This window comes from Microtus oregoni, unplaced genomic scaffold, assembly GCF_018167655.1.
Source record: "Microtus oregoni isolate MIOR12 unplaced genomic scaffold, Mior012 000016F_ref0000370, whole genome shotgun sequence".
In the NCBI taxonomy this organism is placed as follows: Eukaryota; Metazoa; Chordata; class Mammalia; order Rodentia; family Cricetidae; genus Microtus; species Microtus oregoni.
The window spans coordinates 40,333,745-40,350,374 of record NW_024543075.1 but is presented as its reverse complement, the minus strand read 5'-3'; the positions used below and the strand labels follow the sequence as shown (position 1 = coordinate 40,350,374).

Here is a 16,630-nt window from a genome sequence, read left to right as displayed (position 1 = left end):
TCTCCTAAAATAGCCAAACTTCTTCTTCTTTTTTTTTTTTGAGACACGGTTTCCCTGTGTAACAGTCCTAGCTGTACTGAAACTAGCTCTTGTAGACCAGGCTGGCCTCAAACTCACAGGGATTCCCTGCCTCTGCCTCCCAAGTGCTGGGATTAAAGGCATGTGCCACCACTGCCTGGCCTAAAAATTAAACTGCTTGTTTTTTGTTTTTTTCTTCTCTTTTGGTTTTTAGAGATAGGGTTTCTCTGTAGTTTTGGAGTCTGTCCTATAACTAGCTCTTGTAGACCAGGCCGGTCTCGCACACATAGAGATCCGCCTGCCTCCCAAGTACTGGGATTAAAGGCTTGTGCCACCACCGCCTGGCTCCAAACTTCTTGTATACTATGACTGCATCACCTTCAAAACCTGTCCTTCCTAAGTAGGGCAGGGAATGGAAGAAAACGGAAGCAGCTCAACTGCCTCTCAGTCTGGTATGAAAACAAGCTGGGCAGTGGAGGCAGGCAGATCTCTGTGAGTTCCAGGCCAGTGTGGTCTACAAGAGCTAGTGCCAGGACAGGCTCCAAAGCAACAGAGAATCCTTGTCTCGAAAAAAAAAAAAAAATCACTCCTACTATCCATAGCCTAATGTACAGTGTTGGAAAATATAGTTTAATTGTATGTCCAGAAGGGCTCCGGGGGAATTCTTCCACAGGAAAGTGAGACATGTCACTGGTAAGGAGATCCAGAAAATGAAAATAAATTAGTTGACAGAAGGAGTATTTTAAGAAGATGGAGGGGTCATGTATAGAAGTAGAGAGGGCACGGAGTGCGGGGGGAGTGACTAGCAAGCTCCTGCTGGAGAACTGAGGAGTTAAGATGCAGCTGAGCGGCAGAACAAAGCCTGCATAGGATCACACAGGACCTGGGAAGCAGTCTGTCTTTTGTTCTCAAGCAATGAGAACCATTGAAAGATTTTACAGAGAGGTGACATAATCTGATTTACATTTTCACAAAGATCACTTGGCAGTACGGAAAATGAATTGCTTTGGGAAGCAGAGGCAATTAAATCCCCATAGCAATCACTGCAGTAGCCAAAAGTCCGACAACCAGGTGGCTAGTTAGAGAACGCACCTGGGAGGGAGGATGACCTGGGCCTGAGAGGCTCGCATTACTAGTCTCTGTGAGCACCAGAGGGCTTTGTGTGGTTACGTAACTGCTGAGTACTTGGAGCTGAGCTGTCTCTGCCAAGATCACACTGTTTCTTTTGGAACTATGTTCTCTCTAAGGACTATTTTACGGGAACAAAATTAGGAGCACACAAATAATTGCAGAACACTCTGCTTGGAGAGCTCTGAAAGGGATACTGAACATGATCCAGGTCTAGATCGATATCCATACCCGGCTTTATTCTTGGCTCCTATAATCCTAAAGGAGTAAACTCTGTCTGCCGTGGAGAAACGCTGAAGCAAGCCTATAATCTTCTTGTTCTATTTGTTTGTTTGTTTACTTAGCTTTGCTTGAGGCTGTAGCAAGCCTATAATCTGTTTATTCATTAATTTATTTTACTTTGTTTTATGCGTGTTTTGCCTGCATGTATGTCTGTGAACCACAAGCGAGCCTGGTGTGCCCAGAAGCCAAAATGGGCATTGGAGTCTGATAAAGGTTACAAGCTACTTTGTGGGTACTGGGAATGGAACCTGCATTCTTTCCCAAGAGCAGCCAGTATTCTCAACCACAGAAACATCTGACCCTCCCCCACTGTGATATTCTTAGTTAACGTGATCAGCTCAAGGAATAAATAATATAAATCAGCATGTATAATTCTGTGTAACAGTAAGTAACTGGCCCCTGTGGTAGCTTTAAATCTCCCTTCCAGCTTTGCCTCACCTAAGTCAGAGAGACTGCATTGGAAAATGGAGGAGAGCTCCCTGATCGCCATAACTTTTTCCCATCTCCTTGCTAATAATTCCAAGCACAATTACTGAGTAGGAGAGTCAAGGAAATGCAAGTCTGGCTTGACTCGGTGGTTTGAATAACAGGTCTGGTGGACATTCAAAGGGGAAAATCCCTGTTACTGCCCCATATATACTACACTATTCCGGGTGGCCTCCTGAAACCATTCCATCAGCCCAAATGCCTGACTCCTTGCTGCTTGTTGTAAAGTCTCTTTATCTCTTCAAAATGGTACCATGGGACTGGACCCAAGTTCACCTTACACTTAGCAAAAGATGTACAGAAGATATGCATATGCTCTTGCCAGGGCTGTCAGGAGCATAAGGAAATCGTCAGGGCACCTTCTGCGAATGCAAGCCAGTGTCAAAGCAGCAGCACCCACTGCCACACCATCCAGCCTCTGAGCTTTTCCTTGCCTTTATTTTTCAGGGCAGGAGTAATTCTAGGCTCATCAAATCCTCAGCAGTAGGAATAAATACCTCATGCTTCCCTTATGGTCCCAGTACACCTTAGCTGGAATTGTGGGCAGTGGGCAAATCCTGACCCTTTCCCCTTTCCTCCATCTGGGGGCTGGGTTCTGATAGACCAGTAGTAAGGGCAAGTAATAAGCTCCTGACACAACCGTGTACCATGCTCCCATCCTCTCATGACTGAACTTAGTGTGTTATTAACACTACCAATACTTCTATGCTTCCTTAGTTCAGGGTCTCACTGTGTATCCCCTGGGGCCTGCTTCTGCCTCCCAAGTGCTGGAATTAAAGGCATGTGCCACCACACCCAATCATTACTCATTCTCACCTATTCTCCTCGAAATGGTCTTCATCTTCTCAAAATCCCAGTCCTCTTGCCACATTTACTTTTAATGAATAAATTTTGCTTCCTCCTTCAAGGAGAAAACCCAAAGCCACCAGAAAAGAATTTCTAGGACCCTAAGCAGATCTACAGAACCAGAAATGATAGGAGAGTGCTGGGAATGCATCATAATGAACCTTGCAGATAACTCTACCAGTTAACTCAGTTAACATGCTGTAACACAAAACTTCTACATTTTTCAAACGAGAAATGGAATAGTCAGAAATTAAGTGATTAAGCTGGGTATAGCGACCCTCGCCTGTAATCCCAATAATTATGAGGCTGAGGCAGGAGAACTGCCATTTGAGGTTAGCCTGGACTAGTGTGAGATGCTGTCTCAAAACAACAACAGGAAGGACGGAAGGAAAGAAAAAAAAAAAAGAAATTAAATGATTCTCAGCTCCAAAAATGAAATTAAATAACTCCCAGCCCCAACTGGCAAACTAGCACTGGGACCTGCCATGAGACAAAAGCTGTGTGTCTGTAGCCTTGTAGTTCAAGGAGCAGAAACTATGGACGAGCAGAGACTAGACAACACAGAAGATGGCACAGTGGAGTGCCCACGAGCCTTCTGAAAAGTGAAGAGAAACCAAACCCAGAGATCCATCAATTCCAAGCCAACTACTTTACATGATATCTGAAAGGACCCACAGTTCCTAGATACACCAAACCCTTCACAATAAACTCCTCATTTTTGAGACTGCTCAGGTAACTACATGCTGTTTGTAGTCAAGGCGGCTCCAGCAGAGTAGAGCTGAGCAGTATTCTTGGTACAGAAGGAGGGTGGCACCAGGTCCTGGCTCACAGCGTAGGCAGGTCCAGTCTTCAGAGTTCTGAGTTTGGAGTCTGAGCCCTCCCCTTTTAACAGGTATACACTGATCACCTGCGCTTGTAGAGACAGGGCTGAAGTTTCAGGCCTGAGAGTTGGGCTTTGGGTCCAACTCGAGGAGGCCCAGTCTTTTCAAAGTCAAACAAGAAGAAGTGGCTGTTGGTCAGGTCCTAGGAACAGAAAACACCAATAAGCTACAAAATCCTCACCTCAACCATACCTCTCCATGTGTTTCTCCAGCTTAGAGAACTTTTCACAGATCCTCCTGGAGTTTTGTCTTGAAAGAGCAAAATGTCTACTTCTGTGGTTACAGCCTCCTTCTTGAACACCATTATCCAGGAAAGGACAAAAATAGGGGCAGACCTCTTGGGGACCCTTACCTTGTAGATGACCTTAAAGCCAAGTTTGGTCACAGCCCCCAAAAATGTCCGAATATCCTCAAAGCGGCTGCTGACTTCAGCTACTTTGAGCAGACCCCTGGGAAAAGGAGGAAGTCGTGTGAATGTGTAGACACATGTATGCACACAAAAATTCATCTGTGTCCTAGGGACTCACCCTGGTTTCAGCACTCGATTTGCCTCCTCAAGGAAGTCCCTGATGTTAGTTCCCATTAGTGAAAGGCAAAACACAGCCACATCCACAGATTCATCCTCCAGAGGCACCTGATGAAGACAAACGTTAGAAGGAGCACACAGTACTGTAAGGGGAAACTCAACACCAGTGCCTGAAGTGGATAATAGGATAGGAAGACCAGGAGGAAGGGTTAGAAAAAGCACAGGCCAGATACATAGAGGTGCTTACCTGGGCCATGTCACATACAGTGACCCTGGGGTCCAGAGAGGCCAAGTCAAAACAGTGTACAGGGTTCCGAACACTTGAAGCTAGGCGGCAATCTCCACAGCCAAAGTCAGCTACCACCAAGGATGCAGGCCTGGGAGTGGAAGGGAGGGTCACATGCTGGTCTGGTCTAAGTCCTTCATCACCCACTTCACCCTCACTCAGTGTACAGCCCTTCCCCTCCTCCCATTACTTCTGGCGGAGATCTTTGGCAATACGATCCACTGGGTGCAGTGGCCACTTCTTCACTTGTTTCTGAAAGCCACGGTGATAGAGCAGAAAAGCCTCAGGGTCTTCCTGGAAGAGGCGCTGGGCAGCACTGCTGGGCCCTGAGTACAACTGTTCGTTAAGGTATCGAAATCGCGCCCCATCCAGCCGTTGTGTCATGCGTGCTCGCAGGGCTCCAGCGCGAGCCTGCAGATCGTCTGATGCTGGTGCAGGAAGCGTCTCAGTCTCCTCTGTGGAAGCTTTGGAAGGAACCTGCTCTGGTGTCTGAAGTGGCCGAAATTTGTTCTTGTGTCTCCGCTTGTTCTTCTGCCGGTTCCGCCACTGTTTGCGGCTCAAGGTATGTAAGGAGTTACAGGATGTGGACTCAGGGCTTGGCTTGAATGGGTCAATTGTAGCATTACTTGTCCTCGAATTGTGAACTGCAGAGAGGGAGATGAGAAGACATTTGAGGCTTGATCCCCTAAATTCAGAGACATGGGAAGTCATCCTGGTTATTCCCTTGTCCTTAAGACAGAGTCTGTGGTATGGATAAAAGTACCCTTTACCATCCAGCCCATGGTGTGTGTGTGTGTGTGTGAGAGAGAGAGAGAGACCTTTGTCATCTATACAGTCAGCTCATAGTCCCCCCTCCCCACCTCATAAACACATATACTGGTACCTGTTTGGCCAACACTGTCCAGGGGCTGGGTTGGGTGTGAGTGGGAATATTTCTGGCATTTCCTCTTTCCTTTTTCTTCTTCAGTAGAGATCCCACCAAGAGAAATTTGTCTTAAGCATTTCCTTTCTACTTCCTTGTCCTCAGAGTCACTGACAGATGACACCTGTTTTTGACATTTTCTTTTTCTTTTCTCCCCTACTTCCTTAGAGGTATTGGCAAGTGAGGTCCTTTGGAGGTATTTATTCTTCCTTCCTACCTCCTCCTCCTCAGAATCGCTGCCAGGGGGGCTGGGGGATTTCCGGGAAAGAGATGCTGCTTCCAGGGTCCGTAATGTGGCTAGGAGATGGCGGCGTTTGCGGCCCTGGAGGCAAACGAGGGATGAGAGTAGGTCTGAGAAGGGGAGATGGGGACTTGGCTCAGATTCTGCTGATACTTCCCAGCCCATTTAAAGAGTTTGTTGTGAGGTCTGACAAGCCCAGGACTTTCAGGTTGCAATCCCAACCTCTGGGAAACTGGAGAGTGGGAAGATGCTTCTACCCTACTTTTAAAAATGTGTAAAGGGTGTCAGGTGATGTTCCTTAGAAGAATGTGCTAAGGTCACAAACAAGACTGCAGCTGATAGCATTCTGGGAGCGCCAGAGAGGTTTCTTGAGAAAGGAAGGGCAGCATCCATCACAGAGGTCTACTAAAGATGTTCCTAACTGCAGCAGAGAGAACGGCCTGATAGGGTGAAGCTGCACACAGGCGGGCCAGTGGCCTGCATTACAAGGCTGGGCTCCACTAAAAGTCAGGAACCCCCTCAGGAGGGATCCCCACACCTGAGGAGGCTCAAAGGAAAAGATTTCTGGGAAGCTGATTTGTGGTGCAAGTCCTGCTGCTGGTCCTTGGCCACCTATTTACCTCGGAAGTTCTGGGTTCCCTGAAGCTCCTTTGAATAGTGATTCTGACAACCCTCCCTGTCACCTGCTTTGATTGTGTCCAATATACTTTCTACAGTAAACTAAAAACCTTTTCAAGACCGGGGATGCTGTTCAGTAGTGAGTACTAGTCTACCATGCTGAATCCCTGGAACTGATCTCCAGTATAAAGTGATGCCAGGTGATAGAAAATGCGGAGAAACCACTCCGCTGCTAAAACAACTCCACTGACTTCTACCCTTAGTGTAGAAAACTTAAACTTAACTTTTTCAAACCTTTCATTTACTCTGTGCTCCACCCTCCGAATCTCGCATTACTATTTGGATACCCTCGAACCCGGTGTGTTGCTGCCCCCGGGCTTCTCCACGTTTGTCTACGTCTCAGGTACGCTCTCCTCCGCACCAACTTCTCACCAACTGTATTTTAAGGTCAGTTTTTGTTGTTGTTTTGTTTGTTAGTTTCCGGATCCTCAAAAAAGGACTAACTCCCTCCATCCCGATCCACGACAGCACTGCAGGCTCTTCCCGGTCCCCAGCACGCACAGAGGCGGCCCGGGAGAGTCGGCTTCGCCGTCTCAAACAGCCCAGTCCCGGGGCCGCTCACCTTAACTGGCGGGGCAGTCGCCGGCCGGGTCTGCGTTGTCGCGGGATGGAGGCCCACGACTGCTGGGGCCGCCTCGACCCACTCGGGCTCCTCGAACATGCCGAGGGACAGCAGGGTCGCCGGAGCCCACGCTGCGGCGGCGCACGTGCAGAGCCCGTCAGGGAGCCGTAATGCTGGACTCAGACGAAATCCAGCCGGAAGCCACCGAGTAAAAGCCTGTGGTGGCTAGAGCGGCTGGCGCGGAGCAGAGCACCATCGAGTGCAGGAGCTGGAGAGCTAGAGAGGCAGTAGGAGGTCGGAAGGGAGGGACGGCGGCCCGCGCTGGCCGGAGAGGGCCGGGGCGGGGCCGGGAGGCGGGCGCGGCCGGACGGGAGTTCCCCCGAGAAGGCGCCTGCGGCCCGAGTCCCGGTGAGTGCGAATAGCTCAGCGCCCTACCCCACATTGGTTCTGCAAGCCTGTCTCTGCGATCTCTGCAACAGTTCCGAGTTGGGAGCCGGGGCGGCCGGGAAGGACCCCTGTCCCCTCCCCCGGGTGTTTGCAGCTTGCTCTCCCTCCCCCAAGCGGTACTCGCGGATCGGGACTCGGTGCCTACTGACGACCAACTCAGGAGATTAGCCGAGTCTCCTACATCGCCAGACTCCGCCTGTCCCTCGCGCCCAGGGGTTGTCCACTGCCCGAAATCCTTCATAGACAATCACTGTCCCTCTCACGACGCCTAGCCTCCCACCCCAGGGCAGACACTTCTATTCTGTAGCGAACAGAGACGGACTCATCCTCTTGTCTCTGCTTTCCTGCAGTCCCCAAAGGCTTCCCTAGTCCCGGGTCTCAGTGCCGGGACGCCGCTATGGACGACATTTTCACTCAGTGCCGGGAGGGCAACGCGGTGGCTGTGCGCTTGTGGCTGGACAACACAGAGAACGACCTCAATCAGGGGTGAGCTGAAGCGCTGGCAAGCGAGAGGACGACTATCAGTCCACTCTCCGCTACTTGGGGTGCTCATGTCGGGCGTGGGGGGGGGGGCAACTGACTTTGCTATCCAGTGTGAGAAGTAGTAAGCACAGACTGTTGAGGGCGGGGGATCTACACAGAGGAAGCTGTGTCTGAACTGAGTTTTTATTAAGCTTCACAATCGGGTTCCGGGTTGCTTTGCAGCCTCTATGAACTCATGTCAAAGGCACACCACAGTGCCAGGAAATTGTCTGGAATTACATGTGGTTGGAGGATAGGTTTCTGTGCTCTAGGGCGTTGGATAGAAGTGGAAAAGGACAGATGTCTGTAAGCAAAGTTCTGAAGCTGTGCAGTGATGAGACTACCCATTTGTCAAATGTCATCCTGGATGCAGTGGCTTTGGAGTGATGTTTTGAACTAGGATTGGGACAGGTGAAAAACTAGAAGTGGTGAGATCCCCCAGAGTCATGAGGATGAAGTAATTGACTTGGCATAGGAACTGAGGATACTCAAGGATGATCTGGGTTTCGTGAAGTTTGGATACTTGAAAGTTGCTGATGTTCGTTTCTGAACTGACTGCAGTTATGGTGACCCTACAGCAACTGGGAAATGTTAGGTTTGCTTTTGGAGACAGGGTGTCATGTAGTTAGCTCAGAGTGGCCTCCAGCTCTCCATCCTACTGCCTCAGCTTCCTAGTGCTGGGTTTTCAGTTTGCTGCCACCATGTGTGACTTTAAGAGTGTTTGTAGATTTGAAGTTTGGGAGAAGTCTGTCTGGGAGACCAAGAGACAAATTATCAGCTAAATGGTATCTGAAGATTCTATAGTGTGAAAAATAGTACCTCGAAAGAGTAAAAATTAAGGCACAGGATTAGAAGCCTGGCTGACTGACAGGGAGCAACCACCTGGAGGAGAAATAAGAAAATAAATTAAGATTACAAAATGGTTTAATCAAAGGAGAGCTATCAATAGTAGCAGAGGCTCCTGAGAAGTTAAAGAATATGAATGACCTTTTTATCTAAAAGGCTTCATTAACTTACATTTAGGATATATTTGATCTCTGTGAATGCTATTGCAGAAAAGTAACAGGAAACTGCATTGTACTGGTTCCTTCAACTAAGGAACACCACTTGTGGTGGGTGCTAGAGTCCTTAAGTCAGACATAGTCTATACCCTAAGATGACAGGAAAAAAGTCAACGGGAAGTGAGGAAACAGAAAAAATATGAGCACTTTCTAAAATGCTGGCTGATTAAAAAAAAAAAAGCAAGAAAAGCAGTATTGGGAAAGTTTGGTGGGTAGCTTTGGTTTGCTTTTGGAGACAGGGTGTCATGTAGTTAGCTCAGAGTGGCCTCCAGCTCTCCATCCTACTGCCTCAGCTTCTTAGTGCTGGGTTTTCAGTTTGCTGCCACCATGTGTACTTTTTAGGTTGCAAAGGATCATCTGTCATCCTAGACCAGGTTTTACCAGTTCCCTATAGGCTGTGTTATTTCTCTGTAATCAAAGTTACTTGTTTCATTTTTCACATAATTTGTATGCTCTCTCTGGCAGACACTAAGCTCTGACATCTGTTTTGTTGGTAAGGAAACAGAAGTTTAGGCTGTTGTCCAGTGGGAGTGGTATTTTTGAAGATTTCTTGCTGTCAAAAGGTGAAAGGGTATTGTTAGGGAAACCAGAAAGATTTGGTGGCATGAGGGGATAGGGTGTGGTAATGGAGGTGGTTAACTCCCTGCAGGCTTTCTTGAGATAGAAATCTAGGCCCTACGGTGACAGTAGGCAAAACCCTAAGCTTTTATTTTTGCCCTCAAGCTTGGACTTATTCTGAGGCCACAAACTGCTGGAGGCTATTAGATCAGAACACATGAAAAGTCTGGGAGACAAGACTGATAGCAACGGATATGCTCATATCCTGGGAAAGCTTTTGCTAATAGTGTTAGCAGATGAGGGCAAACTAGAAGAACAAACTGGAGTTTTTTTTTTTTTTTAAAGCTACATAAGTTCCTTCAGCTGTTGGGGGATTCTGGGTGACCAAGCCTGGATCAGCTCAAGACTCCTCCTCCAGCCCCCTCACAGGAAGTGACCACAGCACTAAGGCATCTGGAGGCTGCAGGCCTAGACCACAGACCGCCCCCTGTTCCGCCCCTTAGATCTGCATCCCTGGACTGGAGGGAATTTCCTTTTATGGCTCCAGGCTGTCAGTGTGACCCAGCCCACCCAATTGTTTTGTTTGTACATGTCTCTTTGTAAAATATGTGTTCCTAGGGAATAAAAATACAAACCAGATATACCTTTTATTCTAAAACTTCCATTAATGTTTTCTTTTGTGTGTCCTGGGTTGGAAGTCGGAAAATCCTGTTTTGTGTGGCTGTCTGCCTCATCAGTAATCAAAAAGCATGTTTCCTTGTCATTATATCCCTCCAAAACATTTTAATTCCATTCCATTTTTAGATGTTAGTTTCAATACCAGAGCCAAATAGTAAGCATGTTTCCTCTCCTAAGTTATGGCCAGCCTTCTCCAATATGCCCCTCTCCCATTAACCTGCAGAGAACATCAGCTGTCAAACTGTCCTCAAACATATGATCTAACAGGCAAGACAGCATATATTAACAGATTCTTACAGTCGTCAGTGTAACTTTACAGCAAGATGCACAAGCAGTGGAAACAAAGGATTGCAGGTGTTGCTAAAGATATATGACTAGAGATAAAGCTTAGTATATAGCATGTGCCAGTATGTACAAAGTCCTGGGTTTGATTTCTAACACTGTCCTTAAAGGGAGGACAGGGCAGCGGAAGCCAAAGGACTCCATGAAGAGTATTATCACCTAATGAAGAACTGCTAGAGGAAGGGCTTTAGGATGTGGTCATTAAAGTAATAAACCTTACAGTTGTAGGGACATCTAAGTGATTGGGTGTGAAGCTCAAGAGAAAATCTGAATTGAACTTTGTGAATAAGAACTAAGGTTTAGAGAGGCAAACCTCAGTGAATATAGAACCAACCTCCCATCAAAACTTTAACTCCCCAACTCCAGCTTAAGTGTCTATGCCTTTTTCTTAAAGGGACGATCATGGCTTTTCGCCCTTGCATTGGGCCTGCCGAGAAGGCCGCTCTGCAGTAGTTGAGATGCTGATCATGCGGGGAGCACGGATCAATGTGATGAACCGTGGAGATGATACCCCCCTGCATCTGGCGGCCAGTCATGGACACCGTGACATTGTACAGAAGGTATGGGCAAACCCTTCACCATCCACATCTCACATGCAGTGTGAAGTCAGTAACAGGCACTGTCCTATGGAGCATGTGTACTGTTCTCCCTTCCTCATGCCTAGACAAACATCTCATTTGGGACTGTCTTTTTTTCTTGGCCACGGGGTGCAGCTGTTACAGTACAAGGCTGACATCAATGCAGTGAACGAGCACGGGAATGTGCCCCTTCACTATGCCTGTTTCTGGGGTCAAGACCAGGTGGCAGAGGTAAGTACTCAGACCCCAAATCCTAGGATGAGTGGGAAACAAATTGAGCATGGAACCATCAACCCATCCTGTCAGTCCTACTGTGTGACTCTCACAGGATTGTGCACTGCATCTGTGTTCATGCTTGCTTGTGACTGACAGTAACAGAGGCCCCTGATTATCTTTTCTTTTCAGGACCTGGTCGCTAACGGGGCTCTTGTAAGCATCTGTAACAAGTATGGAGAGATGCCTGTTGACAAAGCCAAGGCACCCCTTAGAGAGCTTCTCCGAGGTCCATTCTCTACCCCTAGCTTGTGTTCTCTTGTCCCATCCTGTATCTCTTCCCTCTATACTATACTTAAGGCTAAGACTGTTTTTCTTCCCCAGAACGGGCAGAGAAGATGGGCCAGAATCTCAACCGTATTCCATACAAGGATACATTCTGGAAGGGGACCACTCGCACTCGGCCCCGTGAGTCACTACTGTGGGAGGAGGGGTTGTAATGCAGGATCCTATGCTATGGGGGTGGGTTAGGGTGAAGTGATGCCTGACCTGCTCATATTCTCAGGAAATGGGACCCTCAACAAACACTCCGGTATTGACTTCAAACAGCTCAACTTTCTGGCAAAGCTCAATGAGAATCATTCTGGAGAGGTGATCCTTGCCCTTCTTGCTCCTCCCTCTCTAATACAAACTGCCACTCTGTCTTGCTAAGGTTAAATTTTTTTTTTTCCAGTTAATGGAAAGGAAATAGTATAACCTGAGCTAATGCCTCCTAACCTCTACCTGTCTGTCCTTCAGCTATGGAAAGGCCGCTGGCAAGGCAATGACATTGTTGTGAAGGTGCTGAAGGTTCGAGACTGGAGTACAAGGAAAAGCAGGGACTTCAATGAGGAGTGTCCCCGGCTCAGGTGGGACAGCTGAAGTGGAAGCTGTTGTTGAACCCCAAATAGTACTGACGAGGGAAATTCTGTTGGGTCTCACCACTCTTTCTTTCCCCCAGGATTTTCTCACATCCAAACGTACTTCCAGTGCTAGGTGCTTGCCAGGCTCCACCAGCTCCCCATCCAACTCTTATCACACACTGGATGCCATATGGATCTCTCTACAATGTACTACATGAAGGCACCAGTAAGGATGCTGGCCTTGTTGGGAAGGGACTAGAATAGAGACAGACTCTAAATTATTGATTCTTGTTTCCTGTTAGATTTCGTTGTGGACCAGAGTCAAGCTGTGAAGTTTGCTTTGGACATGGCAAGAGGCATGGCTTTTCTCCACACACTGGAGCCTCTCATACCTCGCCATGCACTAAATAGCCGTAGTGTAATGGTGAGGTCACAAGTTTACTACTGGGCCCTGAAGCCCTCTGCTTGCCTACAATAGGACCCACTTTTTTGAACTTCTCTTCCTCAGATCGATGAAGACATGACTGCTCGAATCAGCATGGCTGATGTCAAGTTCTCTTTCCAGTGCCCAGGGCGCATGTATGCACCTGCCTGGGTGGCCCCTGAAGGTAAGTGAGGGCATCATGTTGAGAAATTGACAAGAACCAGCTCAGTAACAGTAGAAGAGGCAGAGACAGACAGGTTAGGCAGCTGGAATACTAAGCCCCATTCCTTCCAGCCCTGCAGAAGAAGCCTGAAGACACAAACAGACGCTCAGCAGACATGTGGAGTTTTGCAGTGCTTCTGTGGGAACTGGTGACACGAGAGGTGCCCTTTGCTGACCTCTCTAATATGGAGATTGGAATGAAGGTGAGCACAGAACTGCTGATTCTTGTACTGCTCTCGGTTTGTACAGATAGATAGTAAGCCCATTGAAGGGTCAGAAGGTTTTAACATGTGATCAACTCAGTTCTGAAGCTCCCTTTATTCCTTAAAATCTGCAGGTGGCACTGGAAGGCCTTCGGCCTACCATCCCACCAGGTATTTCCCCTCACGTGTGTAAGCTCATGAAGATTTGCATGAATGAAGACCCTGCAAAACGACCCAAGTTTGACATGATTGTGCCTATCCTGGAGAAGATGCAAGACAAATAGGACTGGAAGGTCCTTGCCCAGACTCCAGAGGTGTCAAAACATGGTTGGGGGAGTGCACTTCCCCAAAGCTGAAGGCCTCTGGTTGCCTCCCGTCTCCAATCATGGTACTACCCCAGTTATGGGGCTCATCCCTACCACTGTAGCCCCAAAAGGGGCTGGGCTCAGAGCTTTGTCACTTGCCACATGATGTCTCCCAACATGGGAGGGATAAGCCCTGCCTGTCACAATAAAGTTTATTATGAAAACAGGCTGTTGTGGGGACAGAGGAAAAGACAAATACATCTGGGTTAGGTGGCTCAGGTGAAGTAGTGCGGCTTCTTCACATTGATGCCATATTCACTGAGGGCAGGGGTCAAGTCCTCCATGGTTAGGGTGTACTTGCGGTCCTATGGGAAGAGGGAAGATCACCAGCTGAGCACAGTAATCCCAGATTCCAGTCCCTTCTGAGTGACTCTGAGTGGACCCAGTACCTCCCCTAGGATGCTGCTCCCCAAAGGGGTTTCTGGATAAATTAGCCTGTACTGCTGTGGAAGGTGAGCCTCCTTTCACACCTTGCTCTTGCTCCGGGAGCTGCCAGAGGCTGTGCCCTTCATTTTGCAATGCTGTAGGGCATCATTAGCAATATCTGAGATGAATTTCTGGGCAGCTAGTGAGATGAGCCGGATTCTAGAGAGGAAAGTGGGGAGGAGAGTAATGAGATATGTAACAAGCCACCCAATACTCAACAATCTAACTTGCCCTGAGTTTACTCACATGCGTGGGTCTGAAGCTTCAAAGCCAGCACGGTTCAGGTAATAACCAGTCACTGCATCTGGGATCTGAGAAATCAAATTAAACAGCGGTCAGTATTAGCCATGACCCATGATGCGCTGGATGGGAAGGAGGAATAAAAAGAGCTAGTAGTGTTAGCAAAGAGGACGCTTGAAAGCACGAAGGTGTGATTGAAAGGCACGGCAGAGAGCCAGGAGGCCTTATTCAGGCGGGAAGCCCACCGTGGGGGTGTAATCCTCCAGCTGCATCAAGAAGTCCACCAGTGGCGTGCTGGACACTACGGGCTTCACTTCTCCGTTGGCCGCGCTTGGCAGGGCGTAAACCCCGTTGGACATTGCCCCTTCAGGGGGAGCCGCGCCGCCCGCTGCCACCGAGGCTGAAGGAGAACCGACAACGGAGGTGAGAAGAGCAGGGTTCCCCCGCGGCGGGGCCCAGCCCGAGACCCCCCCCCCCCCCATCACCCGGCCCCGGCGCTCACCTGGCCCGCGCCGCTCCGCCGGCTCCCCGGCTCGCGCCGCTACGGGGCCCGTGCCCGTAGTGGCGGCTCCAGCCCCGGGTCCCCCTGCCGTCCCCACGGGGCTGGCCTTGCTCTCCGCGGCTGTGCTGGTGGGCAGCGTGGCGGGAGCTGACACCGGAGGTGCCGGACCCGCGACCGAGGCGGCACAGGCCGGGGCCGCCTCGGGGTCCGCGCCGGAGCCGCTGCAGCTCATGGGGCTGGTGGGAGAGGCGGCGAACAGAGCCACTTCCGCTTCCGCTCGCCCAGGCGCACGCCGCGTGACGTTACAGTTCCCGCCCACCACTCTGGGCGGGCCTGCGGTCGCCTCATAAGGCAACCTCTAGTTGACTGTGGGCAAATTAGGTGTAGACTGCCAGGCGGAGGTCAGCTCTGAGCGATTCTGGCTGACACCCCGCGGTTCAACTCACGCCCGAGTGGGCCGCAGAGCATCCAGGACTCTGCACACTTCGCCTGGGTGCAGACTTTGTTTGGGGACTCATCGGTCAGACACTTCTCCACTGTCAGTCTCCTGACAACCTTTAGTCTTTGTAGTTCCCTTACTTAGCCGGTTAAGGGTTATAGTGGATTTGGTGAGTGTCCCTCCCACCCACTAGCATCCTAGGAATGTGCTGCTGTAAATGGAGAAAGAAGAGTGTTTCAACCTGAAGAAATAGCATGCCAAAGTCACAGCGAGTGAAGCATATTTGCAATTCAACAGTCGTTTATTTAATTCCTAATTGCCAGCTACTGGGCTGGGGTCTAGGAATACAAAGTTAAATAGGATAAGATTCTGGTTTCCTAGCAACAACGGTCTGGGAAAGGAAGGCAAAGGAACTGGCGATTCAGTACTATATGGTTCCCCGGCTACATGTAGGTACAAGTGCAGGGAAGAAAGGGAGCTAATATCAGTTGCCTAATTCCAAGTGTCATATATTATCAACGTTTATTCCCTGATTTTGAAGGCAGGTTTTGATGCCCATGACTTTTACCCAGTAATCTTCAAACAGTTTGTACAAGTAAATATACTCCTTGATCTGGAAGATGACTTACCCATGGGTGGGAGGTCAAGGGTGTTGAGGGGCTTTGGGAGTGATTCCCCACCCCAAGGGCTTCTTAAAGTTTAAAGGAAACCGGTATGGGCTCAAAGTTAATGCGGTTGCAGTGGAGATGAAGAGGTGTGTGTGCGCGCGTGCATTTTTGAGGCAGGGTCTCATTATGTAGCCCTGGCTTGTCTCAATCTCTCTATGTAGACCAGAATGGCCTCAAATTCACAGCGACTTGCCTTCCTCTGCCTCCTGAGTGCTGGAATTAAAGGTGAAATACCAGCTGATAAAGATGTATTTGAAAGGGCAAGTCAGTAGAACTTGTTGGTTAAAGTTAATAAGGAGGTGATAAAAATGAGTTAAGGGCTATAGGTTTTGAAAGAGGCATTGTACTATAGTGGCATTTCACTTGCATTTTAATAAATAAAGCTCACCTGGGGATCAGGAAAGTAAAACAGCCACACTGGCCAGCCTTATAGGCCAGCCAGTAATGACATACACCTTTAATCCCAGTAGCCACAATGACCTGCACCTTTAATCCAGTAGCCACAATGACCTGCACCTTTAATCCCAGTAGCCACACTGGTTGCCATAGAAACTGGGTGGTGCATGACTTTAATCCCAGTAGTGCACACCTTTAATTCAAGAACTAGAGAAGATTATAAGATGGAGGAGAAGCTCTCATACACAGGCTCATTCTGAGATTCCTGGAGGCAGGGTCGTCGTTTTGGACTGAGGTTGAGGTAGGAGCAAAGAACTGGCTGCTTTGCTTTTTGGATCTTCAGATTGAACTCCAATTTCTCTCCCTGAGTTTTTATTAACTGTGCTTCATTGTATCATATACCAAGAGATGAAATAGTTGAGGTTTGGCTAGGAGGAAGATGAAATATTGAGGTATCTTACATTTGAGGTATCAATCACTATGGGTATAGATGTCAGTGATTTGTTTTGAGGGGTGATGAATGACGCTGGAGCAGTGAAGAACACCTGAATTCTCGGAGTTAGCCTAAAAGGAGGCAAACTGGTATGC

General features: G+C 48.7%; 3 protein-coding genes across 3 annotated transcripts; 1 reads left to right on the top strand and 2 right to left on the bottom strand.

The window, feature by feature from the left end:
• Positions 1–363: 363 nt before the first annotated feature.
• Positions 364–7,085, bottom strand: Rrp8 (ribosomal RNA processing 8). Its single transcript, XM_041666235.1, has 7 exons — positions 6,857–7,085; positions 5,337–5,697; positions 4,644–5,097; positions 4,415–4,544; positions 4,169–4,275; positions 3,994–4,090; positions 364–3,783 (listed from the first exon to the last, which is right to left on the bottom strand). The coding sequence occupies exons 1-7, from the start codon at positions 6,953–6,955 to the stop codon at positions 3,664–3,666; spliced, it is 1,368 nt and encodes a 455-aa protein (XP_041522169.1). The 5' UTR covers positions 6,956–7,085; the 3' UTR covers positions 364–3,663.
• Positions 7,086–7,128: 43 nt separating this feature from the next.
• Positions 7,129–13,535, top strand: Ilk (integrin linked kinase). Its single transcript, XM_041666236.1, has 13 exons — positions 7,129–7,264; positions 7,654–7,789; positions 10,859–11,024; positions 11,178–11,273; positions 11,448–11,544; positions 11,640–11,723; positions 11,821–11,906; positions 12,054–12,163; positions 12,256–12,383; positions 12,460–12,581; positions 12,666–12,765; positions 12,876–13,006; positions 13,141–13,535. The coding sequence occupies exons 2-13, from the start codon at positions 7,701–7,703 to the stop codon at positions 13,288–13,290; spliced, it is 1,359 nt and encodes a 452-aa protein (XP_041522170.1). The 5' UTR covers positions 7,129–7,264; positions 7,654–7,700; the 3' UTR covers positions 13,291–13,535.
• Positions 13,503–14,804, bottom strand: Taf10 (TATA-box binding protein associated factor 10). Its single transcript, XM_041666237.1, has 5 exons — positions 14,540–14,804; positions 14,283–14,437; positions 14,044–14,108; positions 13,842–13,956; positions 13,503–13,676 (listed from the first exon to the last, which is right to left on the bottom strand). The coding sequence occupies exons 1-5, from the start codon at positions 14,769–14,771 to the stop codon at positions 13,587–13,589; spliced, it is 657 nt and encodes a 218-aa protein (XP_041522171.1). The 5' UTR covers positions 14,772–14,804; the 3' UTR covers positions 13,503–13,586.
• Positions 14,805–16,630: the final 1,826 nt, after the last annotated feature.